This window comes from Arachis hypogaea, chromosome 13 (genome assembly GCF_003086295.3).
Source record: "Arachis hypogaea cultivar Tifrunner chromosome 13, arahy.Tifrunner.gnm2.J5K5, whole genome shotgun sequence".
Lineage (NCBI taxonomy): Eukaryota > Viridiplantae > Streptophyta > Magnoliopsida > Fabales > Fabaceae > Arachis > Arachis hypogaea.
In genome coordinates, this window is record NC_092048.1 from 8,984,567 (window position 1) to 9,011,698 (window position 27,132).

Below are 27,132 nucleotides of genomic sequence, written 5' to 3' on the forward strand. Positions count from 1 at the left end.
TTCAGATGAATATTGTTATTGTACGTCTTACAAAAGTAATAGATGAAAATATTCTCTTAATCAATTTTAGGTACAAACCAATCGTGCTTTCTTAACTTGATGGCATAGTCTCTTTCTTCGCTCTTCAGTTCTCTTGCCTCCTCAATTTTTCTTAGTTGCACAAATGCGGCCTGTGTTTGCTAACACTGCATATAATACGATTCATATACCCAACTCTATAATATGTCTCCATTAATTTGCTTAGTTAACTCAGTACAACACTGGCAAAGGCTTGTTATTTTTACATTATTATTCAAAACTTAATAAATGAGTGAAATTTAGAATTATAGCAAAAAAGCAATAAGATAGATAGTATGAGAAAAAGAAATATTTTTATAAAAAAGGCAAAAACAAAAATCTCTTTGTTATAGTGAACATGTAATCTGTGATGAACAGGGAATGATGAAAGAAAGCAGAAATAGAGAGAAGCTAAGGACAAGATGAATATAACTAGCAAGGTAAGTTTGAACTGGGGATTCATGTTCCAAAATTAATATTTTCCAATGGGTATATATAACATAACATAACCCCCAAATCATTTTGTTCTGCTAATTTAATAATATTTATATACACTCATGCAACTAAAAGAGGGAGAGTTGTCATTTTATTGATTAATTAACAGAATAGAATGCCCTTGTTGCTCTTGATTGATAGAGTTCCAAGCGGCTCTTTGCTTCTGGCAAGAGCGCTTCGATGTCAGGGTCAGCCATCAAATGCCCCTGCTTGGTGCACCATTCAAGAACAATAGGAACATCTTCTTGCGCAAGAGCCTCACTCTTGGGCACATGCAACGCCACATAACACAAAAGAATCACCGAAGGAATCTGCACCGACTGCTCGGCGAAATAAACCAGCTGGACCAAGTGCTTTGCGCCACCAGCTTCGATTATGGCGCTGCGCGTGTTGTGCAGGAAGTTATCCGTACAAGCGAATTTGTTAAGCGCAATCACAGCTTCCACTGAAACTTCCGGTTCTCTTTCATCTAGAAGCTTCACCAACGGCTCTATGAACCTTGTCTCCGTGGCTCTGAACGTCCTTGCCAGATTTCCAACGGCTCTGACGCACGGTATGAGCAGATCGCTATTGTCTCCTTTCTTGATGACGTTGAGGAACTGCTCCACCACGGCTTTGGCCGCCGGGGAAGTCGGTTTGAAGGCGGAGCGTCTGAGATCGGGGTGTTCCTCTGCCACGGCAGTTATCTCCATCAAGGCCAGAGCTGAGTATCTACGAAGCTCATCCGTGCCTTTCTCTAAGAGAACCGCAAAACAGAGAAGAGCACGTGATTCTGTTATGTTGTTGCAAATGGAGAGGTTTCCTTTACAGAGCTGCCATAAGGCTCTAGCTGCCATTGCCTTCATCTCCGCCTTAGTATTGGGGTCCTCATACTCCCTCCCGCCGATACTACTCGTCCCTGTTATAGTATTCATATTCATATTTCCACCGCCATCACTAACCACCTTTGGGTTAATGTTACTGGTATGATCCGTCATTGCTGGAACTGTGGGTTGGTTACCCTTAACGGCATTAACCAAATTCTGCATCTGTGTACTTGCTTGGTTGGCTCCCATGGGATGAGAGGGGAAGTGATCCTGATTTGAATTCATCATCTTATGCTTGTTGACAACGGCGTATTTACTGTGCTCTTGAATGGTTTCGAAAGCCAGATGGCTAACCAGCAACCTTATGCAATTGTTCTGTGAGAAATGATCTTGGCACTTTGGGTGATTCGCTGCTAATTCAGAAATTGCCCAAGCCACCTCAATTTGAACCTTCATGTGACCGTCTTTCAGGATTTTGGCGAACACGGAGGAAACGCCGGCGTTAACGATGTGCTCCACGCTCTCTGGATCCTTCCCGAGTAAACCGATGGCTCTTGCTGCGTTCTGTTGCCCTTCTAACTTGCCTTCCTTCAAGAGTTTTAGAAGAGGGGGAACGCCGCCTTCTTCCAGGATGAGTTTGCCGTAACGGTCGTTGTCGCGAGCCAGGGAAACAAGGGAGGCTGCGGCGTCGGAGCGTTCCTCCACGGAGCCGTTTGAGAGGAGGTTTGCGATTTGTTCCCAGATGAGGCAGAGGATGGGCTCGTTGGAGGCGATTGGAGGGAGTCCGAGGTACTCGTCGTCGCGCTCGTCTGCGGAGGCGGAGACGCGGAGGAGCCACTGGACGTCGCCGATGGAGTTTTCCAACTGCATGGATATTTTTTTGAGTGCGGTGGTGGGGATGATGGTGAAGAGGCGTTTGATGAAGGTGTTGGCGCGGCATTTATCGACGAGAATGAGGGCCTTGTCGAGGACCTGCTCGGTGTCCTCGATGATCCGGCGCGTCGGCCTCTCGTACAAGTCGTTGCTGTTCCTGGCGGCTTGGCGGAGGAGGGCGGCCAGCTTATCGGTTTTGGCCTTGATGTCGAGGCAATCGCTGCGGAAATTTTGCGCCTCTTCCGCCATCTTGGAGACCGTGTCAGCCATCTGAATCGGGCTGGCCAGGATCTCCTTCACTATGCTCGTCATGGTTTCGCCAATTTACAGCAAAACCAACAACGTAACTAGAAGATCAGATCACACACCCGTCCCTACAACGATTCATATACGTGATGATTGCGAATATCGAAGGCTTAATGCGTTACGTTTCGTTTATTAATTAAAAGTAAAATGGGAGCGGTTTCTTTATTTTGCATTGTCAAGGGGGATGGAGATACGGATGCATACTAGAAGGTGAGGGCGGCAGAGAGTGGCGGCGGTGTTGGAGAGGGGGAGGCGAGGGCTTGGGAAAAAATGATGGGATGGCGAAACGGGTTTTTCTGCAACAAGAATACCATGTGAGAATTTAGGGCCCGGGAAAAGATGAAAATGATGTCGAGCTATATATAGTGGTTGGCGAATGGAAGGTGGTTCAAGTGTCATGCAGTGGGCAGTGGGGAAAAATAAAGATAATGTTGGCCTTATTCTTACGGTGGTACACTTATATTATTGTGCATGTCTCAGATATACATACATATAGAGATGTTCCTCTTATCTTACCGTCATGCTCTTTCATCTTACAAAATAAAATGATGATATACATCCATGTCTTTATACAAAAATAATACAATAGGCATGTAAACGTCATGAACATGTATTATATTAATTAATTTAGTTAAATGTATCAATTTGTTTAACAAAATTTAATTATTTTATATAAACACATTAATTATCATATATATATATATATATATATATATATATATATATATTGCTTATGTATAATTTTTATTATTAAAAGTTAATAAAAAATAAATCAGTCATGTATAAAAAGTGATATAAGTATAATTTATATTATTAATAAGAAAAAGTATAGGGTACCAACATATTATCTGCCAACTTCTGCTAACTCTTATTTATAATTGTGTTTCATAGAAGTGTGTTCGTGGATGTGTCTAATAATTAATATATTTTAAATACATATATAAAGAGACACATTCAGAAAATATATCTATAAAGACACTTTTATTAAACACAGCTATAAAAAAGACATTCTTATTAGACATATCCACGAACACACTTTCATGAAACACAATTATAAATAAGAGTTGGCAGAAGTTGGCAGAACCGTATTAATAAAAATGTCTTAGTATGTCTCTTAAAAGTATATCCTAAAGGTCATTTAGTATTTGAAAAATTACTCCATCTTTAAATTAGTTATTCAAATTTTTTTAATTAAATTTATCTTTAAAAAATTTAAAATTAGTCAAATTAATCCTTGTTTATAACATCAGAGATATGACATGTTAAGTAACATGTCAGTATACACCTTAAAATCTTAGTTGATTACTAATATGATGTGTTTATAAATTGATGAATTTTAATGTCTCAAAGTTCTCTCTAATTTAAAATTGATTTAATCTAATTATAAAAACTTGTCATATTAACAGTTAATTAGAACTACTAAATATGTGCTATGTTTAGTGTGATATCACTTACCAAACTACATCATTAAATTTTAATGTTAACAACAAAAATGAAGGACTAATTCAACTAACTTCAAATTTTTAAAAAATGAATTTAATTAAAAAAATTTTCAAAAATTAATTTAAAAAATGAGTGATTTTTCATAAATAATTTTGACCTAAAGGTATTATAAAAAATTATTTTGTTAAAAATTATTAAAAATTATTTTATTAAAATTTATTAATTTTTTTTTTATATTTTAGTATAATAAATATATTAACAATTTTAAAAAAAATTATTATCATACTATTAAAATATATTCTTATTATATAAATCAGCTAAATTCTTAAAGATAAAATAATGCATCGTAATTTTAAAAAAATAAAATAAAGGAAATTATTATTGGAGGAAAAGTCACGTGACCTTTATCATTCATCTGGCTTTCGTAATGCTTGCGTCATATTAATGCTGCAATGGACGGAGTTAAAGCAATTAGGCAAGGGCAACTAGCAAATCACGTGCTTATATTTTGCCGAAAAAAATTATATTCACTAAAATTAGTCAATAATATAAAATATATGTTAGAATATAAATATATATTAAAAATAAATTAAATTATATATATATTTATAATATATTGATGATTAATTTTAGTATATAAATAATATTTTTAAGTAATTTATTATTGATGAATAATTAATTCACTAATTATTTTCTATTTCAATTAGTTAAAAATAAAAAAAGGCTCTGTTTGGGGTCAACAGTTACTTATACTAAGAAATTTACAAAATTCTGCACTAACATCTATTTTTTTAGGAGTAATGTTCGATAATCAATATTATACTAACTAATTTTAATCGATATTATCATAAGTTATCAAATAAGATTAATATAAAATTTACTAAAATTAAATTTTTGTTGAGTTTAAATTTAAAATAATTTTTTAATTAAATTTTAAATATTTTTTCTTATATTAAAAATTGCTATAATATTAGATGCATAGTGTTAATTCTCAAGACTTTTTAATTATCATAGTTAGTAATACATTTGTCCTGCAATTTTTTTGAGGAAGCAAATAATCAACCAGAATGACAGTCGTTTATCTCAATACCAAAATTAAATTTATAATTTCAAGTTATATACTTGTTTATTTACAAAAATATTAATTAGTACGCATAGAAGTACTACTGTTCAACCAAATATTTGTATGTGCACAATTTTATTTTTAAGATAATAAATAATGGAATCAATTTTTTTATTGATATAATAATATATAAGATTAGATTTTTGTATAAATTACGCTATAATTAAACACAATTTAAACCCTTTTTACTAACCCATCCATTGTTCTTCACATAGATCAACCTACTATGTGAACTACAATAATAAGGAACACTTGAACCGAAAATTTTCTATTTGAAGCACGTATTAACGTATACCATAAGAATTGAACTTATGAGATTTAAAATGCAAGATCAATTATTAAGATCATAGCTAGTTTCTATACTTTGAATTCAAAATTTTACGTATCATTGCTAGCATGCATGAACTATTAAAGTTCCTTTATATATATCACATAACTGTATTTTTTTTTTTCAATTCTTGAAATGTAAACTCTAGACAATTTATTAAAAAACAAAAAATTTATATCATCATGACTAATTTTAGAAAAAAATTTAAGGGCTTATGAGACTCACATGTGTATTTACCAATCAGTTATGTGTAATTAAGTTAATAACAGTAATTAATTAAAGTAAGTTTCTAGAAACAATTAGTTAGTTAGTTATTCCCTCTAATGTATAAAATTAATATTTTTCATTCATTTTCAATATACACAATTATTCTAATTCTCTAAAATTATTGGTTCAACATGATCCTGAAGAATGACAGATCCTTGTGCGTTCAATGCGGATTGCTCAGATACACAATGAACAAATGTTACAAAATACATGGATATCCTCCAAGCTATGGCAAAGGAAGAGGAACCAAACCGACTGCATATAATATCACTAATAGCTTCGCTGATACACATTGTCAATAAGCCAATTCGAGTCTGACTTTGAATGCCACCCAAATATGACAATTAATGAAGTTGTTGAATAGCCACCAGATTCAAGAAATACCAACAAGTACAGCAACTGAAGTATCTATTCTAGTAAATATTGTCCTCAACACCTCAATTTCAATATCAAAATTATAAAAAATATGATTGGATTTTTGATAGTGGAGTCACTATCTACATTGCTTGTATACTATGTCTTTGAATAGGAATTTCACTTACACAGAGGAAGTATACTATGTATTTGCTCAAAAACACCAATTTTTTGGACTGCAAGTCAGCTTTGATTCCAATGGAGGCAAATCTTAAATTGAGAGCCAAAGAAAGTGGCTGGGTTGACGATGCATCAGCCTATCGAAGACTGATTGGTAGACTTACATATCTCACCATTTCAAGACCTGTCATAATATTTGCAGTGACAAAACTAGCACAATTCATGTCTGATCCAAGAGTTTCACACCTACATGCAGTCTACTAAGTCTTAAGATACTTCAAGGCAGCACCAGACCAAGGTATTCTTTTCTCATCAAACTCAAAGCTCAACTTGTCAATTTCCATCGATATAGATTGGGGCAGTTGCCTCGACACTAAGAGAACTACCACTGGCTACTGCACTTTTTCGGGAGATTCTTTGATCTCTTAGAAAAGCAAGAAGCAACATGTCGTGTCCAGAAGCTTAATCGAGGCTGAGTACATGCCGGACTATGACCAACGCTGCTTGTGAAGTTGTATGGCTCACCAACTTGCTGAAGTTAATGGATATCACAGTTTTCTCTGCCATGCTTTTTCGTAATAATCTTCTAGTTATTCAATTAGCTTCTAATTCAACTTTCCATGAAAGATCTAAGCATGATGAGATAGATTGCCATTTCATTAAAGAAAAAATTGAAACTGGTTTCATTAAATTGGTACACATCTCCACCAAACACCAATTAGCAGATATTCTTATAAAAAACCATTCTCAAACCCCAATTTCTTTTTCTCATGTCTAAATTGGGAACATATAATCTGTATGCTCTAATTTGAGGCAAGATATTAGACTCACATGTATATTTATCAATCAATTATGTGTAATTGAGTTAGTAACAATAATTAGTTAGAGTAAGTTTCTAGAAACAATTAGTTAGTTAGTTGTTCCCTCTTCCGTATAAAGCCAACTTCTCCCATTTATTTTCAATACACACAACTATTTTAATTCTCTAAAATCATTGGTTCAATAGGGCCTATTAGACTCACATGTGTATTTACCAATCAGTTATGTGTAATTAAATTAGTAACAGTAATTAGTTAGAGTAAGTTTCTAAAAAACAATTAGTTAGTTAGTTGTTCCTTCTTATGTATAAATTTAACATCTTCTACTCATTTTCAATACACACAATTATTTTAATTCTCTGAAATTATTGGTTCAACATGATCTATAAAGAAGGACAGACCTTTGTACGCTCACTGTGGATTGCTCGAACACACAATAGACAAATGTTATAAAATACATGGATATCCTTCAAGTTATGGCAAATGGAAAGGAACCAGACAGATTGCACACAATATCATTGATAGCTTCGCTGATGCACATTTTTAATAAACCAATTCGAGTCTGACTTTGAATGTCACCCAGATACGACAATTAATGAAGTTGTTGAATAGCCACAAGATTCAAGAAGTACTAGCAAGTACAGCAACTGAAGTATCTACTCCAGTAGATATTGTCTTCAACACCTCAATTTCAAGATCAAAATTACAATACTTCTGGCAGTTAGCGGCGGTTCTGGAGCAATATTGTAGCGGTTTTAAATCGCCGTTAAATATTTTGCGACGGTTAAATAACCGTTGAAAGATAGGCCGCGGGCAAACGGTTAGCGGCGATTTATGCTAACCGTTGGAATAACCGCCGTGAAATATAAATTGATTTTGTGGTGGTTTTTACTCGCTACCATAGCTGGCCGACAAAACGTCTACAATTTTGCGGTGGTTTGCAACCACCGCTAAATAGCAGGTAAATGAAAACAGCATTTGTTTTGCGATGTCAGATTCAGTATTCCCATTCATGTCGAATCGGGAGTGACCAACCGTTAAACCCGCGCTTTCACCAATAGACCCACAACGCGTGGATCACTCGAACCTTGAACCTGGGAAAAGGAAAAGTTTTAACAATGTCATGCTGCCAGTAAGCCAAATGACTCTTCAATGTATATAGAGCTAATAATTATATATATCATATCAACACATTTAATTGCCACACAATTTTTTGTTATATACTTTATATCTGATCATAGTTATTATAAGCACCTTATATATTACATATATATAAAGGCATGGATCATATTATAATTTATACATAATTTAATTAAATTAAATTTAAATAAAGATTTTTTTATATTCATATTTAATTGTGATCGGTTCAATCGGTTCAACCTGTGACTCATTGGTTGAACCACTGATCGGTAACCTAGTTATATGACCGGGTCGATTGCCGATTCGATTCTGATAACTATGTTCTTGTTACTTTTTCATTATTTTGTCTGATTTTCAACTTTAATTTATTAGAAATTAATTAAAATAAAAATTTTAAAAATTTAAAAATTTAATGGTTGATTGAACTTTGTTTGCCTCTTTTATTTTAACACTTAGGTTGATTACTTTAATTTAATGGTTTTGGGTTGCAGTATTACATATTTGTCTACTTTAAGAATTTCGATCTTTATGCTCGATTGAACTTTGTTTTAATATTAAAAAATTCAAACGTTGACTTATTTTTTTCTTTTATAGTTATGCTTGAAGGCAAATTTAAAAGATCTTATAGTAAACGAAGAAATCCAATTTGTAAATCTGTTCACATGATTAATCAAAATATGTTATTGTAACTGATTAATTTTTTTCGTAAAACAAATACAAAAATAGTGTAACGATTTAAGTAATAGTGATTCAAAGATATTTCTCAAATAAAGTAATGAGAACTAAGCAGAACATACCCGATTATTTAAAAAAAAAAGAAACGAGTTAGACGTATTTTGTGGCAGTTGGAAACAAACCACCGCCAATAGCTTATCTAGCGCCACAATAATCTATTTTGCGGCGGTTATATCAAAACCGCCGCAAAATGCCAAACAATTGGCAGCTCTCCTCTTATCCGCCGCATCAAACGCTGCAATATTTCATTTGGTGGCAGTTTTCGGTAACCGCCGCTAAAAACCCACCGCAATCGGCCGTTTTTGGTGTAGTGTACATTGCTTGTATACTATATCTTTAAGCAGGAATTTCACTTATACAGAGAAAGTATACTATGTCTTTGCTTGAAGACACCAATTTTTTGGACTGCAAGTCAGCTTTGATTCCAATGGAGACAAATGTAACACTCTACTATACAAAGCTTTACACTTAAGCCGTAAAATAGAGGTAGTGTGGTATTATGACTTCTACTTATATATATATAACAGCAAAGAAATATAATAAACTAGGAGTCTTGAAAAATAGGTGAAACAAAATCGTGAAAATAAAAAACGCAACGCTCAAAAAATGAGATAACTTGCCTGCTAAGAAACCTAAAGATTATAGGGATAAAGGTAACTAAGCAGAAAACGGGAGTAGAGGACCAAAAGTACAGAATAACAAGCTCTTAACTCAGCCTGCAAAACTAAGGCTGGCCGGAGAATATATATATATATATATATATCTCCCGAAAACCCAAAGTACATAATTGAAAACTTAACTCTCCTCAACCCTCTAGGAGGGACAAAATAAGCAAGTTTCTTAGAGAGAAAGCTAAGTATTTATTCATAAAGCTGTACAACAAAATAAACCCAGAGACTACTCTACTTCAGAGTCCAGATGCCTAGTGATGAGCCTCCCGACCTGCATCTGAAAACAACAACACAGTATGGGGTGAGAACCGGAGGTTCTCAGCATGGTAAAGGTGCCACGCATATAATATACAAGGTCTTGGAAATGCCAGAGGCAATTCTAGAACGCCGATATTCATATTAAAAGCCTTAAAGTTTTAAACAGAAACTATAAAGGGGGTGGTTTTCTAGGGATATCCAAGCTTATCATATCTTAACCTTAGTCCTATCTCCTCTTCGCCTTTCCTCCGAACCTCCATCTCCGATAGTATACCACACACAATTAAACAGATAAAATCAAACACAAGAAGGGTACAAGTACTGCAGATAATAATTATACAAATAGCATGGCAAATACATTTAGGCACTCTCATTTATTGCACAACAAGTAATTCAGGTAATATGCATATGGTGCATGCCTGTCCTATGGCTGATGAGTCTCATCTGTCAGTTATTAAGCCAACCCGACAAGTCCGTTTGCTAAACCTTTGGACTATTCCCCGACGCACATCCCAAGAGTCTATGCATAACTTTTTCTCATATTATAAATTGCTCAATGGGGGTTAACCTTCCCGGGAATTTAGAGTGCCCAGTCACATCTTACGTCGTAGGGTCAACAGAGTATCGGGCTCAACCTGGAACACGTGGTGGCAAGCCACGGTACTTTACCCAGAGACACCCGTATCTCAGATAATTTAAATGTGTATGCCTTATACATTTCATAGTAATTACAAAAATCAATTATTCAAGCCTTAGCATCATAAATCTTTCAAACATACTTCTCTTTCATATACGTTTCATCATTTTAACCTTTACTTCACCCTCAAGTTATCATAATGTCCTAACTTCACATCAGTACTAAGCTTCCTAATCAAGTTTAAAACTAATTGATATGAGAATAGAGGTTTAGAAGTTTGAGATTCAGTTTAAAACTAAAAATATTTGTGTGTGTGCAGAAAACAGGGCCACGCGTATGCGTGGGTATGCGTTTAGCCCAAGACGCGTACGCATCCCCTGGTTACGCGTACGCATATAAGCAAGGCAGAAGCGAACCATTGCGAACGAGGAATTCGCATACGCATAAGCCCCATGCCATGCGTACGCGTGGATGCACGATTTTCCAAAAATTTTCACCAAGTCTGAAACTGCAGCTTTGCCATTTTAAACCCCGAACTTCCGGCACGTATAACGCTTCCGTCTTAAAACATTTTTCCTCCATTCTTCGAACGGCGTAAACTTTGCGGATCCAATTTTCATATAAAACAGTTTTGAAGTCATTTGGGGGTCCGGAAGCCGAGTTATGAGCCGCTGAAGTTTGGCCAAAAACCAAATTCCACAAAACTTCAAACCTCATTCTCATTAAAGAAAACCATTCTCATCTCAATATCAAACCTGCAAATTATTGACAAGCACAACCCCCTCAACACTACAACAATCATCATGATACACCATATCTCAACCAACATTTTCATACATACACTTCCCAATACACCAACAAACCATAATTCACCAATTCAAGATTATATATATATATATATATATATATATATATATATATATATATATATATATATATATATATATATATATATATATATATATATATATATATATATATCCATGTCCTCCAAACTCTAATCTTCAATTCATCAATTGTCATTCAGTCAACAAGCAGCAAACTAAAACATTCCTCTTATCAAGGGCACCAAACAATAAATATACACATACGTTCCAACTTATCCGATGGTCATCTACCCTAAGTTTTCACAAAACATTACATATTAAATACGCAAAACCTAAACCATACCTTGGCCGATTTTCACATTTAGTCCAAGACAACACTTAAGCCACACACACACTGCTCCACAATTCACAAAATCACCAAGAATTGACACCAATCCAAGGCCTCCAATGTCCACAATTTCATGTTCCAATTACATACACACCACCTAATACAAATATACAACACATATATACCCAAACTCAACATCTATTACACAAATTCAGAAATTAGATAAAGTTATGGTTTCCTCACCTTACCCAAGCTTTGTATAAGCAAGAGTGAACGTTTTTCTCAAGCTAATTGGATCCTAATACATCAAAAAGTAAAGAAATCCAACACCACTACATAATTTTTTGAAAATTGGGGGGAAGGAGAGGCTGGAGTGTTAGAGTAACTTACCAAATAAATTGTTTCGATAGAATTATAAAGCTCGACGCGCTGGACGCATAGCCGCAAATAGTGCGGCGATCGGAGCTTAAATGGAGGAGTTGTGGCAAAGGGAGTGTTTGAATGAGGGTTTGGAAGCTTTGGGTGTTCTTCCTCCTCTTTGAGTGTTTCCCAGCGTGAATGAGGAAGAGAATGAAAAGAGGAAGCTGTGTCCTTATTTAATGGATGGGCTCGGTTGGACCTTTGACCCATTTGGGCCCGGTTCAACTGGTTCAGCCCAATCTTGGGCCAAATTCTTCGAAATTAATGTCAAAATTTTCGTTTTAAAGAGCTCTATCCTATTTTAATATAAGATTTTTATTTCTATTTTTTCTTATTAAAATTTGATTTATTGGCTAATTATTTATTAATTTTAGCGGAATTTACAACAAACCTTAAATTGAGAGCAAAAGAAGGTGGCCGGGTTGAAGATGCATCAGCCTATCGAAGACTGATTGGTAGACTCATGTATGTCACCATTTCAAGACCTGTCATAACATTTGCAGTGACAAAACTAGCACAGTTCATGTTTGATCAAAGAGTTCCACACCTACATGCAACCACCAAGTTTTAAAATACCTCAAGGCAGCACCAGACCAAGGTATTCTTCTCTCATCAAGCTCGAAGCTCAACTTGTCAATATATACCGATGCAGATTAGGGCAGCTCCCTCGACACTAGAAGATCTACCACTAGCTACTGCACTTTTTTGGGAGATTCTTTGATCTCCTAAAAAAACAAGAAGTAACATGTCGTGTTCAGAAGCTCAACCGAGATTGAGTACGTGCCAGACTATGACCAATACTGCTTGTGAAGTTGTATAGCTAACCAACTTACTGAAGTTCATGGATATTATAGTTTTCTCTACCATGCTTTTTTGTAACAATCTTTCAGCCATTCAATTAGCTTTTAATCCAACTTTTCATAAAAGATCTAAGCATGTTGAAATAGATTGCCATTTCATTCGAGAAAAAGTTAATTGATTTCATCAAATTGGTACACATCCCCACCAAACACCAATTAGCAAATATTCTTATAAAAAACCATTCCCAAATCTCAATTTTTTTTCCTTATGTCCAAATTGGGAACATATAATCTGTATGCTCTAATTTGAGAGAAAATATTAAATTCACATGTGTATTTATCAATAAGTTATGTGTAATTGAATTAGTAACAATAATTAATTAGAATAAGTTTCTAGAAACAATTAGTTAGTTAATTGTTTTCTCTTCTGTATAAAACTAACTTCTCCCATTTATTTTCAATACATACAATTATTTTAATTCTCTGGTTCAATAGAGCCAATAAAATTTATTATTTTTTTGTTAATATTTTTAGCTATTAATTTAATTTTTTTTATATTTTAATAATTTAATAATATATTTTAACTTATATTTTTAAATATTGTTGACTAAAAATAATAAATTTTGTTATTTTTTAAATATTTTTTTAATTTTATATTTATTATGATATATTTAATAAATAAAATGATGAATTTACAGTCACGTTCCAATGGTTATTATGAGAAAGAATAATCAATAATTGATAGATAAAGCATATAGAAAAATTGTTAAACACTTAATTTAACGTAAATGAATCAGAGAAAAAGTAAAAAAAAAAAAAAAAAAAAAAAAAAAAAGCACAGAATTGGGGTGAAATTAAAGTAAGATTCAAATAATGTTGTTGGTGGACCTCACAGAAAAAAGCTAAAAAGACCACAAGGCTCACTAGTCTCTAACCATAGGTGTACCCTTTTTCTTTCTGGCTATGTATGTGTGGCTTTACATCTAAAAAGATAAAAGACTATGTAACAAATAAATTCTTAGAATTTATTTGTTGGATAAAATAAAATCTTATAAGATAATAAATATAGATAAATTAATTTAATTAAAATTTATTAACTTAATCATAGAAATTAATTTAAAAATAATGAATTCACATCTAATATTTTAAAGATTTTATTAGTATTTTTTAAAAAAATTAATTTATCTGAAATATAAATTTTTAGAAATTTATTTGTCACTTTACTCAAGATAAAATAAAAGAAAGTAATTAAAATTTATACTTATTACATAATGATATTCGATATCTAAAATAAACCTTATCTTAAATAAAGGGTACTCGTATATTTAGATAAGTGTCGAAAATTTAAATTTCACTTCGTACATGTAGCAATTCATTGACCAACAACAAATTTATAAATAAAATTTTGAATAACAAATTAATTCTTAGTTTGCCAGAATGAAAAATACAGCAAAAATTCAAACAAAATATTAATATAATCTCCTCCAAAATAGAATGGAGTTTACACAATATGTCAACAAGAATTAGACGAGTCGAATATCATTTTTTGTTGCTGTTGTATCAATCCATATTAGCCGCAATAACTAATTATGTTTAACTTAGAGAAGAAAAAAACTTCATGTGGGAGAATTGGTACCATCAATATCAAGGTCTACATCTAGTAAGGTAGAATGTTAGTTTCATCTAGTAGTGTTTAGGGTTTAGAGTTTGATTTTGATCATTTACTTCACCAAAACTGCGCACAATAGCTTTTTGATACGGAGATTTACAAATCGGATCTTGCCAAGCCAAGAAAAAGAAACAAACTTAGCATACGTGATAAATGACAAATATATCATAATATCAAGCATAGAAATTCAACATATATGATCATATATCAATAACTAACTTCAACTTTCATAACCTTTCAATTTCCCATGAATATCTTTCTATTACATTAAAGACAAATTAGCCTCAGTGTTATGTCATCATGAAAGCATACATATGGATTGACTAACCCTGATTAATACTATTATATTTGCTTTAGATCATGCTAATAATTAAGACATATTAAGATTATTATTATAACTTTAGATCTGTTGATTTGGCGGCTTTCTTTAATTTTTCATCTAGCATACAAAAGGAATAGTGTTTTGATTGAATATATACACTGTTAAAAATTGTATCTAATACTAATGTTTTACGTGGAAAATGAATTCCTTTTGTATTCTCTATCGTATTCTATAGTGACATATTTAGCTGTTGCTTTTATTTTCACATATGCCATGATTCTCAATTTTTTTATTTTTATTTTAGGGTTCTGCATATTTTATTTTCTTGCTTATCATCATATTATTACTTTCATCAGAAGTAAGATTCCTTCTTGTTTGTCTTCACCTTTTGAAAATGATCTATGAAAAATGCAAAGTAAAGACAGGCCAGTTTGAAAAAACATCATAAATTGTGCATATCTTCTTTTAAATGTAACACAAATAGCTCTATTCTATTTTTACGTCAAACACAGAGTGCAAGTCCATAACTGTACACCAAAATTTTTAATATAATCCTTAGGCTCACTTTTGGAATTTATTAACCATAATATAATATGAAGAACAATAGTCAATTTCAGTTGCAGTTTTTCATGAATATAATTCAAATAACATGAAGGATGCAGAATTTTGTTTGCTCCATTTGGTATGATGAGTGTAAATAAAGTTTTGATTGATGTAAATTATTCTATATTGCCGGCAGGTATTTTTCCGATGTGCTTTCATTGAGAAATTTTTATTTTTATCCTTTATTGATAGGGCTAACTCAATTAAAGAGAATGACCATATGGTAGGTTGCTCTAGCAGATGTAGGTATATACTTGAATTGGCATAATTTATTTATTTTTTCATTTTTTTTTCTTTTAAATCGATCGAGATAATCAGTGATTAAGGTTCTTAGACAAATGCTCTTTAATTTAACCTAACCTGTTCTGCATCACTATACTAGATAAATGACCAATTTAGTATTTATGCATAAGATTGAATATAATACATTTTAATTGGTTGGTTCTTGGATAGGAATGATGACCACAGCTTGAAGACAAGTCATTAGAAATAATGAAGAGTATGGGCTGCAAAAACATGCAATAGAAGAAACCTAACAAAACCAACTAGTCAATCTTAATTTGAAATTTTGAATTTAGTAAAAAAAAAAATGTGCCACTCACTGTGAATTAGTGATAAGACTCTAAAGACTAAAGAGACATTCATTCTAGAAAACACATGATTGATGCAAAACATGATTTCACATTGTGATAAGGTCAAGTTAGAATTCTAAGTTGGTGGTAAGGTCACTTGGATATCAAGAGTATAGACAAGTGAGAAAATTGGCCACATATCATATCTTTCTTGAATCTCTTCTTATCCAAAACCTAATTGCCAACCATACACATATAAAGTCAAGTGGTCCACCTCAGGCTTACGTGTCTCCATGTATGTGGTTACCACTTAAATCAAATCCATTCAAGCTCTTGTAGATCATGTATCCTTAAATATGAAATACTTATATATTAATATATGTTTTAAGAACACTTCTAAGTTCTAACTATACTGATATTTCTAGTAAAGCTATGGAGTATAAGACTAGATGGGGTCATACTCATACACTCATAACATATAGTAAAAAGACAAAACACAAATCCCCAAGTCAAAGAAGATCCTATTTGGTTGTCAAACATTTTTAGACACTGGTATATATCCTCAGTTAATACGAGAGAGATTTTGTCCTTTGATGCATGTCAATTTGCAATTAGATCTATGCTAAGGTCAGATCTACGTTCCTGGCACATGCTTCACTCTTCCCTTGATCAGAACACTTTGTTATTTTACAACCATGCTAGCCGTTACTATAAACTACACATTGAAAATAAATTAAACAATACATGTATTTATACATAAATATGACTGATTTTAGTGTACAAATAATATTTTTTATTATTTTATCCAAAGTTTTTATTATCTTTATTTTGATTTAAGGAAAATAAAGGGTTAACTCGTGAATCAACTTCCATATAGTAGTGTTGTTTAATTGTGTTCTCTACTCTCTAGGATCATGTATATTGTATACTACTATTCATTTCTGGTTTTATATGTAACTTGTAAGATAACAAACGAAAACGGGTACTAGCTAGTAAATATTCTTAGAACACGCATTGATCAGAAGCGTACAAAAAAATGGCATTAATACAATGTAATACAATACTACCAACATTGATCTGTTTCCCACTTCCTCCCTTGTTGAGAAAATGATTGGTATGTTGCAGACATAGAAGCTGAAGTAGCCATGTTTGATGAAGATCTCATCATGATCTTGTGTCCATAAGTTTCTCTATCATACTTAGCTCTCTTATCTGGGTCTGAAAGTGTTGAATAAGCTGAATGGATCTTGATGAACATGTTGGCCGAGCTTTCCTTCTGATTCATGGCCACAACATCAGGGTGGCATGTTCTTGCTAGCTTTCTGTATGCAGCTTTTATCTCATGCCCGCTTGCTCCCATTGAAATCCCAAGCACCTCATATAGTGAAGCCATAACACAAACAGAGTCCTCTGTTTTCAGTTATGCTTTTAATTTCTTGAACAAGAATACAACACTTTGGTAAGAAAATGGAACACTCTTGAGGGTATACACTATAGAGATTGAAAATGGATAAGGTTTGAGGAGTAACATATGCTATGTCTCATTATATAGAGAAGAAGAGAAGTAACATATTTCATTGCCTTTATTCTTGATATTTTATTTCACTTTTGACTGTAGTAATTTAATAATACTCTCTCTTATTTACTTTTGTGTTTGTGTTTTTAATATTAATGTACAGAAAAGAAAACATATATATTATGAAATATTTAAGAATTTCTCTATTAGATGTCTCAGAATTATAATTGTTGTGAGTTGTGAATGGCTGAGTGTGGATGAGGTTGCATCCATGTCAGTGTATGTTTTGTTTTGTTTATTGATTCTGTTTAGTGCTGAGTCAGCACACTGTCTTCAAATGGATAGGGTTTGCGCTTTTGCATCATGTCATGTGGACCTATTTTCCTTGTCTCCAAAATCCTATTGAGAAATAGAGGTTACTTTTTTTTATATTTTTTTGGTTTAATTTGAAGTTTTCAACACCTTTTTCCCCTGAAATATTGGGGGTATGATTTAGCTTAACAAATGTAAAATCGTCTTTACTTGTCACATGTTAGTCTTTATCTGAAATCTCATTAAAAGGATTAAAATAAATATGAAACTCCAAATCCTGAAAATGTTTTTTATTTCATTTTTAAATTTTTGTTAGACTTGTATGTAAGACATTTCCATATTTGTAATTATGGCTCAACACTTATATATGATATTGGGCTAAAGATTTAATAATGCAATAACAATAATCAAATGTAATTGAAGGAGAAGATAATAGTGCCAGCACATGCACTTAGCAAGATAATGAATCAACATCAAACACAATTATGATTGATATACCAAACAAAACACAATTATGTCTTCTTCTAATGCTGCCACTAATGACAATTTGACCTTTTTCTTTAAGTATGTTTTTGTCTAACAGATCTTCTTAAAAGCAGTGGTCTTCCACAACATTAATGTTTGGCATTGTTCATCATTTCACTGAATTTTACTTTTATTTTCATTATTGGCACAACAAAAACTATTTCTATTGTTCATCATTTTACTGTATTTTTTCCCATAAATTCCTCAAGTTATCAACTCTTTCTAAGCTGTTGTCTCATGTTACTTCGTTTGGTCCCCTCCCTCTATTTTCTGTTCTTGTCAGCCATATACGCATTGGTCTTAAATCCGTGACCTTAAAGTCACATAGAGAGAACTCAACCATTGTTTCAAGGCAAAAGAGCTAAGATGCAAACTTAGTTATATATGTTTTAGTGAATCACATAATTCATTAACTTTGGTGGATTATGTAAGAAAATCTGATTTCTGAATGACTAGAATGGTGGTAGGCCTTGGATTAAGCAATAGGATATAACAAGTTGGCTGAATATCAAATATCAAATTGTACTCATTTTATGTTAACTAAATTTTTATCTCATATATTTCTCCGAGACATCTTCACAGTCTTGTAAAAGGAGGTTGACTAGAGTGTCATCAATTTTTTTCGTTGTCCACGGTATCTCCAACCCGACAGGCTAATGAATAAGTAGATCTGAGTTCCATTTAAGAGTCTGCTGCTGGCTAATGAGTTGTTGTATGCATAAGACGAGATTCGAACTCCCAACACTTGTTTAAGCAGACGAGTGAGCTGACCACTTTACCCACCCAAGTTGTTTATCAATTAAATGTATTAGAAATCACACATTCTTTGGGAATATGTTCATAATAGCCCTCAAAAGTGTTTGATAATACTTACTTCTTAAGCAGTAATTAAGACTAGTTAATGCTATTGCTGAGAATCTGAATTAATGTCTATAGTCATTTTAGCAGGTTTGATCATTTAAAGAACGGTTTTGCTAGGTAGATAATGACTTTTGTAAACAATATGAACAATGGGCTCTAGAAATGATCCAATAACATAAAAAAACACTCCACCCCCAAATTATCTCCTAAATCCTAACATTAGAATAACCATCCGCACACCTAATGAATTGAACATTCGGCATATCCATTGTACTAAAGCCTAGAGATTCAACACAATCCTCCTTTTCCTTAAATTACCTTATTGAAAGTTATTTGGGCCAACACTTTATGTAATAGTGCACCTTTTCTGTTTGCAGCAGAATAACAAGTGGTCTAAACATTGGAGGAAGCTATCGACCAAAAAAAAAACATTGGAGGAAGCTTTAATCAGTTTATTCTGTTTAGAAAAAGATCAGTGTGGTTTTCTATTCTGATTCCTCATCATTTCAGCTCCCAAAATGTTCTTGTAAAGTTTGAGTGGATTGAATTATTTCTAGCAGCATTCCAGCATTTTGTTCTGCATAATGCTCCCTGAGTGTGTAGAATGTTGTTTAATTTTATTATTAATAAACAAAGAAGTGTATGAATAGTTAAAGTCTCTATTTAATGCTTTTAGGCCCACAATTCCAGATTTTTGTTTTCAATATTGGACCTGAGATATTTCTCTCTGTGGAAGACATTTGAGTACGTTTTGACCCTACAATGTCTTCCAATTTGGAGAAATTGGTGATAAAATCATGTTGGCATGAAGCTTCCTTGATTGGAAATCAATATGGTCTTTCTTTTATGCTATTTCTAATTTTAAAGTGATTAAACTCTTTTTTTTTTTCTTGTAATCCAATCATATATGCTATTTCGTCAAAACAAGTTTTATTTCCCTTCAAGTATAGGTACATATTTTTGTTACAACGTGAACGTATCTTCAAGATTGATCTCTTAAAATTTTTAATTGCTTAAGGCTCATCCAAAATTTAATAACCTGAAACTCTTGCAGGTTGCACTCTGAATTTATCCCATTGAAAAATACACGCCAATTCCATTATTCTATGATCAATCAACTAAAACTAACTAAACATATTAAACAACCGATTAGTTTTGCAATAAATTATGGGACTTAAAATTATATTCATTCCTCTGATATTTCTGGTTTTCTTCATGGGAATTAAATTACACATCCATTTTTCCCCTTACATCATAACTTAAAATCAAATACAAATAAATCTGTACAATTAAAAAAAGCTAGAAGGATAACACACATCATCAATCATCAACACATGAAGAAAAACATAACAGAACTTGTTTCATGCAATACCCTTCACCCTTGCATATGTGAGTCCAACACAAGCACCAACAAAATCCTCATCTATAAAATCTGTAGAGAAAATCTGCAACCTATCACCAATCTGTTTGGTGAAACATTGAGATATGAATAGCCTTGCAAAAGCATGAATCCTTTCAGTCACTGGTTTCACACACACAATGGGGTTATCCGGCACCGGAGTAACCGTGTTCTCCACCCTATAAAAGTACTTTCTAGTATTCACAGGTTCTTGTTTGCTCAAATAATCCAAGTTGCTTTCAAACTTTGTTTCTGGCAAATCAGTGTTGATCCAATTATCCTTCAAATACCCTTCACTCCACAGCATGCTACCAGCTTCAGGCTTTGGCAATTTTCTTGGCTTCCAAACACAAATAACCCTCCTTGGTAGCACTTCTCCAATGGTTTTATCAAAAACTTGTTCATCATTTGGTATAAGGTAATCCCCTAGTTTTTCCTCTAGATACTTATCAAACTCTGGAGGATCTTCATGTCCATATTCTGTTCTAACTTCAAGGATTATGATCTCTGATTCGGTTTCAGACAAGAACTTCTTGATATCATTAAGGACAATATCTACACTGTAAGTTGTTAGAATTCCATGGCATACCTTTCTATCCTTCTGCACTCTTATGTCTAAAACGCGTGTCCCCATCAAAAGTTGTTCGTATATGGAGTCAGATTGGCATTGAGCAAAAGGGCGAGTGATGAATGGGATTCCAATCTTGTCGGTTGCAGAATCATGGGTTCCAGGCCAAACTATCTTCTTGATTTGAAGCTTTTCTGGGTTGAGATCATGCATCCATGTTTTCCTGTTTATAAGGAAGTAATCAGAACCTGGATAGTCTTCACCTTCGAATCTCATGAGATCATTTAGAGTTTTCTTTTGTGTTTGAATTGCTCTGCGCCTCTCAATCTGTTTGGAAACCACATCACCCATCTTAATCTGTTTGATGATGATGATGCTGATAATGGTGTTGATGTTGATGAAGAAGAGGAAGAACAAGATGGCGTTGAAGTTCTTCCACTTCTTCTGTGATCCTGAATTTTGTTGTTTTCTTTTTGTGCAGCTGGAGTTAGCAGTTGTTGAAAGAGTGTGTTATGTTGTTGGGAGCTAATATATAAAAACATGGTCACACGTCAAAAATGGACTGTTTTGTTTTATAATCAAATGAGTTCTTAACTATCTTGCTGAACTGGACAAAAGGGTTTGTGTAAATTATGAAATGATTGTTGTTGTGCTTTCTTCACTCAATTTGTTTATCAAGTGTGTTTTGGCTTTGCTTCATGGGAACTTTCGCCCTAATTATTGGTAAGGAGTTATGGTGTTGGTTTTTGCTTTTGATTGGTCCACTTGTATGGCTCTACAACCTCTTCTGACTTGGTATTTGTTTTGGTTTCTTGTTGGTTATGAACTTAACATAATCCCTATTTTAAATGATTACGTGTAAAGCCAACAAACACAAACGTTTGACGAAAAGGATTTGCTAAATTTTCCTATACTTGAAAACCAAATATTCCACCTGTTCCGGAAATTACCTGAGATGGTAGTTTGGACCTGAATGTGAGGTCCAGACTCGAGGCCGCATCTGACTTAGGTGCTACTGTCCAAGTTTCTCGTGAGGAGGTAGTACCTGCAAGAGGCTCCGATAACTTAAAGTTAACTTTGAGCAGATTTTTAGTAGATTAAGATTTGAATATACCTGAGGGTGTTAGTGTATTTATAGTAGAATAGATAATGAACTTTTGAAGTAGTTCCACATTTGTTGGCAGATAATTGTTCCCTTCATCTTGGGAGTTTGTTGAGATCTATCTTCTAGAAAAGATTTAGGAAGGTAGTTACTTATCAGATAAGTAAGACTAGACCTCTTTTGTGTCGTACCCGACCTCTTAATAAATCGGGCAAGTGACCATCTTTTTTGGGTGGATCTTTATCTTTATTGGCCATGACTTTATGTTTTTGGATCAGGGTATAAATACCACCCTCTTTATTATTATTATTATTATTATTATTATTATTATTATTATTATTATTATTATTATTATTATTATTTTTTTTTTTTTTGTCTATTAAATCAATATAAATTAAATCTAGTTCAATTAGACATCTAGATGGCAATAAATAATAATATAGAGAATCTCTTCTATAATTGCGTTATATTGTAAACTACAACCTCAAACTTCATATAAAAAAAATAGAAGCAAAGCTCATAAGGTTTAACCTCTGATGTTTATCATTTTCTTGTTTTATTCCATTTGAGAAGAATACACATTAAAGATACAAGAAAATCTTTCATTAATGACTATATTCTTCTGTTCTTCCTACCAGTCCCTTTCTCATTCCTCCTCAATCTTTTTGGAGGAAAACATCTCATAAGTATACCAATGTGGTATAGTTCAACTCTGCAGAATCCAGAATTAATAAAAAAGATTGAAAAAAAGAAAAAATACTAATAAACAAGTTGTGGAAACTATAATCCTGCGCTCTACAAAAAATGATCTACTGAAAAAAGATGTCTCCAACTTTCACATTTCCAAGTTAGGTAATGCTGTAAAGGTACATTTTCTTCCATCTGAGTACTGAAGTGTCCCAAAGCCGGTTATATAGTTTCCCTCAGAGGGTGTCACCCGTCTGGTACAGCGAAAGCGTGAACCTTGTTTTGAATTTGAACTCAAGTGACGGCTTGATTGAGCCTCAAACATTGCTCATGCATAATCTGTCTCATTTTCTCAAGAGACCCCCTTTTCACGAGTGCAACATACACACTTGAAAGTAACAAGTAAGCAGCAGTGGATTGAAGCTGCAATCTAATAGGGAATTTATGTACTTCTCTTTCAAGTTTTGTACTTTCAAGCTTTCTCGATAGATCATGCGAACTATTCTCAACATGCTCACCTGGCTTGTGATCCATCACTTGTAGATCATTCCCTGATTCATTAAAGCATCCAGCGCGATGCAACAGATTAACTAAGCATGCATAGTGTTCTTGGTCTGGGACAACACCATGCTCACTAGTCATGGACATGAAAAACTGAAGCCCTTCCTGCACAAGACCTGAGTGACTGCAAGCATTAAGAATTGAAACAAAAGTGGCCTTGTCTGGCTTCACTCCTGATCTTAGCATATCGTTTAGCATCATAATTGCTTCTATACCATAGCCACAGTAAGCCAGCGCCGATATCATTGAGTTCCACAATACTACATCTTGCTTATTTCCATTTATATTAAACACTTTCTTGGCAGTTTCTAAAGTTCCACATTTTGAATACATGTCAATAATAGCACTAACAACAACAGTATTAGGTCTGATGTTATTTTGCACCAAATATGAATGTAATTGTTTACCATGTTTCAATGAAGCAATAATAGCACAAGCCAAGAAACAACTATGAAATGTATACTTATCAGGTCTAACTCGATGCTGGATCATCTTTCTAAACACTCGAAGAGCTTCATGACCCATACCGTTTCTAGCATAACCTCCAATCAGCGATGTCCATGAATAAGAATTCTTCTGTGGCATCTCACAAAAAACTTCAGCAGCTGATTCCATGTTCCCACATGCTGCATAACCCGAAACTAGTGTTGTCCAAGCAGGGATATCCCTCACGGGCATCTCATCAAACAATCTCCTCGCCTCCTTCATCTTCCCACACTTTGCATAAGCGTCAACAATCGAGCTGGATACAACTACATTGGTCAAAAATCCAACAACCAAAACCTGCGCATGAACCTGCCTAGAAAGCTCAAAGTCCTTCAGCTTCACACAAACAATCGACACACTTGCAAAACTAAACCCATTATACCCAATACACAATCTCCTCAACTCCCCATAAAACCTCAAAGCCTCACCAAACACCCCATTACGCGCATACCCAACAATCATCGTATTCCACGACACGAAATCCCTCTCAGGCATTCTATCAAACACACGCCGAGCCTGCTTCATCATGCCCAATTTCACATACCCAGAAATCATATTGTTCCAAGAGTACAAATTTCTAGCCTCCATTTTGTCGAACACCTTGCGGGCACTAACAAAATCGCCGCAACAAAAGTACATACAGATCAAATGGTTGGCCAAATACGTAGTGGGGCGTTTGAAACCGGTGAGCTTGAGATGCAAATGGACCAATTTGCCCTCACGGTAGGATTTGGAGGCGGAGCAATGGCGCAAGAGGATGGCGAGAACACGAGAAGGTAAGCGAATGCCCTTAGGGTGGAAGTGATCGAGAGATGAAACGGCGTCGTAGAGGGAAGGAGCGTTGAGGAGGGACTTTGAAATGCAGAGCTTGAGGGATTTGAAGCGCTTGAGCTTGTTGAGGGGTGAGAAGGAGAGAGGCGATGGCATTGCAGAGGAAGAAGAACATGTGAGTTGCTGTTACGGTTCGTCGTCATCTATGTGTACGTGCGGTGGTGGAGAAGCTCCGGCCACCATGGACGGGGGATCTAGGAGAATGAAGGTGGTGGCGGCGGATAATAATGAAAATGGTGGTGGGTGAACCACATACAGAACCCGAACGCACAGTACGTGTCAAAATCATGGGCCTCTTCATCTTGCCGAAAAAACAAGTACTATTCAACAACAAAAACTTAACTCACACCAAAAACATTAAATCATCTGACCAAAAATCGGAAATTTTAAAATTAATCCAGATTTACATATATATATATATATATACTAGTTATTATAAATATTTTTTATGAGTTCAATTTTAATGTGATAGTGTTTAGATAATTTTTTAAGTATTAAATTTAAAAATTAATTTTTTTATTGCTGTGATAATATATAATTAGTTACCAATTTAAAAAAAGAGAAACTCTATGAAACTAACTCTAACATAAGCCAATTCAGTTAACTTTTCTTTATTTTTAATTTTCAAATTTTAAAAAATAGGAGTAGTGGAGAGTTATTTTATTATATTTTAATGTAACTAGCATAATTTTCAACTAGTTTAGTATAATTAGTTATAGCCCAAGTTAGTTCCTATCGAAATCCTTAAAAAAAATCAAATATTTACAATTAAAGCTTGTATTAATGTACATAGTAACTTTTCTATTTTTTTCTCCAAAAATATATACAAAAGATATAAGAACAATAATATATAAATTAAATCATATCATAAAATTAGTTGAGCAATCACCCTACTTGTAATGTCAAAAGTTCATATTTCACTTTATATATACAATAATAATTTATTGGCTAGTAGCACACCTTAAATGTAGTTCTTATGTTTATATTTTATTTTGAAATTCTTTTTATTTATATTATTTGAAAGAGTAAAAATTAATTTTGATTCCTAAAGTAATATACATAGTTGAACCTTAGACATGTTAAAAATTAAAAGTTATACCTAAAGTCATATATATGGATACAAAAGCAAAGAGGAACGGGTACATAACTCAGTATCGTGAAAATCCCAATGTCTACATATCTTGAGGCGTTTAGACATGTTAATACAAAACCATTGAATGAAAGAATAGCATCCAGTAGAAATTCCAGGAAAATGCGCTCTGTCTTCGGAGGATTGTATGCTTCCATCCGAATAATGCCCATGGGCATTGCTTGTTACGTACCTTGTAGATAATGTCATCCATTTTATGTTATGCATCTAAATTAATTTTAATTAGAAGAGAGTTGTTAAAAAATAACATAAAGAGCAACAGTAAATAAAGGTTTTATTGATGAATCAAACTGAAGCGATATAAGATATCATCAAATGGTGATGCTAAACAAAAAAGTGCACAACGGAATCTAACATCTTACAATACCATATTTTTCAATTTTCATATTAATGGACGAGGGTGACATTGTAGCCAACAATGGCATCGCCATTGGTGGGATTCAACCAGACAGTATGGGCGAGTGCAAACCCACGCGCCATTCGGAAGAGTCCGGTGCCTCCTACAATGGGCATCTCGCGAACCGGGCTCATGGCGGAGTTCTTCCCCATGAGCGCGAACGAGCTCCCATTGTAAGGCCCATCCGTGAATGAGAAACTCAAGGCCATCAATAGGCCTAATTCTTGTTGGCAAGACGATCCATACAGACCCTGCGCCCGGCCCACAAGCTTAGACTTTGGGTCGGACGTTTCGGTCAAGGGATCATCAGCCATCATGATGGAACCAAACATGGTGAGTGTGGACTTGTTCTTGTCAAGTGGCTGAGCCACCTGAATGGCACTTGGATTTTGTCCGCTGAGTGTGTCGTGGAAATAGAATTGAAGGTTTGTCACTGTCTCCTTCTCGGACTTAACACTCACACCCCAATTCCCTGCCTTCAATTGCATGCATTGAATCCCTCGCATTACACTTATTGTAACCATCATCATCATCAACACAATTTGCTTTGACATCTTTAACGCTAATTCTCTAATGTTTCTTTACTATAGAATAATAATGTGCCGATGATAATAGGTATGGCTCTAGTTCTTGCTTTATATATAAATAAATGGGTAGGACCGAAAATCTTTTCTTAGTTTCTTCTTTTCTTACTTACCCTCGGTG

General features: G+C 33.9%; 3 protein-coding genes, 2 long non-coding RNA genes and 1 pseudogene across 5 annotated transcripts; 1 reads left to right on the forward strand and 5 right to left on the reverse strand.

The window, feature by feature from the left end:
• Nucleotides 1-498: 498 nt before the first annotated feature.
• Nucleotides 499-3,038, reverse strand: LOC112737037 (uncharacterized). The gene has a single exon (XM_025786744.3). The coding sequence runs from the start codon at nucleotides 2,541-2,543 to the stop codon at nucleotides 651-653; it is 1,893 nt and encodes a 630-aa protein (XP_025642529.1). The 5' UTR covers nucleotides 2,544-3,038; the 3' UTR covers nucleotides 499-650.
• A 6,576-nt stretch (nucleotides 3,039-9,614) lies between these two features.
• LOC112737038 (uncharacterized) lies at nucleotides 9,615-12,230 on the reverse strand. Its single transcript, XR_003168866.3, has 3 exons — nucleotides 12,037-12,230; nucleotides 11,662-11,803; nucleotides 9,615-9,873 (listed from the first exon to the last, which is right to left on the reverse strand). It is a non-coding gene; the product is annotated as an uncharacterized lncRNA (long non-coding RNA).
• Nucleotides 12,231-16,391: 4,161 nt separating this feature from the next.
• Nucleotides 16,392-17,760, forward strand: LOC140177832 (uncharacterized). Its single transcript, XR_011869318.1, has 2 exons — nucleotides 16,392-16,659; nucleotides 17,158-17,760. It is a non-coding gene; the product is annotated as an uncharacterized lncRNA (long non-coding RNA).
• A 2,639-nt stretch (nucleotides 17,761-20,399) lies between these two features.
• On the reverse strand, nucleotides 20,400-22,042 carry LOC112737040 (uncharacterized). Its single transcript, XM_025786747.3, has one exon. The coding sequence runs from the start codon at nucleotides 21,562-21,564 to the stop codon at nucleotides 20,608-20,610; it is 957 nt and encodes a 318-aa protein (XP_025642532.1). The 5' UTR covers nucleotides 21,565-22,042; the 3' UTR covers nucleotides 20,400-20,607.
• Nucleotides 22,043-22,835: 793 nt separating this feature from the next.
• On the reverse strand, nucleotides 22,836-25,221 carry LOC112737041 (pentatricopeptide repeat-containing protein At2g21090-like; annotated as a pseudogene).
• Nucleotides 25,222-26,279: 1,058 nt separating this feature from the next.
• LOC112737042 (dirigent protein 23) lies at nucleotides 26,280-27,028 on the reverse strand. Its single transcript, XM_025786748.3, has one exon. The coding sequence runs from the start codon at nucleotides 26,979-26,981 to the stop codon at nucleotides 26,418-26,420; it is 564 nt and encodes a 187-aa protein (XP_025642533.1). The 5' UTR covers nucleotides 26,982-27,028; the 3' UTR covers nucleotides 26,280-26,417.
• Between the last annotated feature and the right edge of the window lie 104 nt (nucleotides 27,029-27,132).

Bases quoted from the DNA above. Each gene is read 5' to 3' on its own strand.
- LOC112737037 (XM_025786744.3), bottom strand. From the start codon at position 2,543: ATGACGAGCATAGTGAAGGAGATCCTGGCCAGCCCGATTCAGATGGCT.
- LOC112737040 (XM_025786747.3), bottom strand. From the start codon at position 21,564: ATGGGTGATGTGGTTTCCAAACAGATTGAGAGGCGCAGAGCAATTCAA.
- LOC112737042 (XM_025786748.3), bottom strand. From the start codon at position 26,981: ATGTCAAAGCAAATTGTGTTGATGATGATGATGGTTACAATAAGTGTA.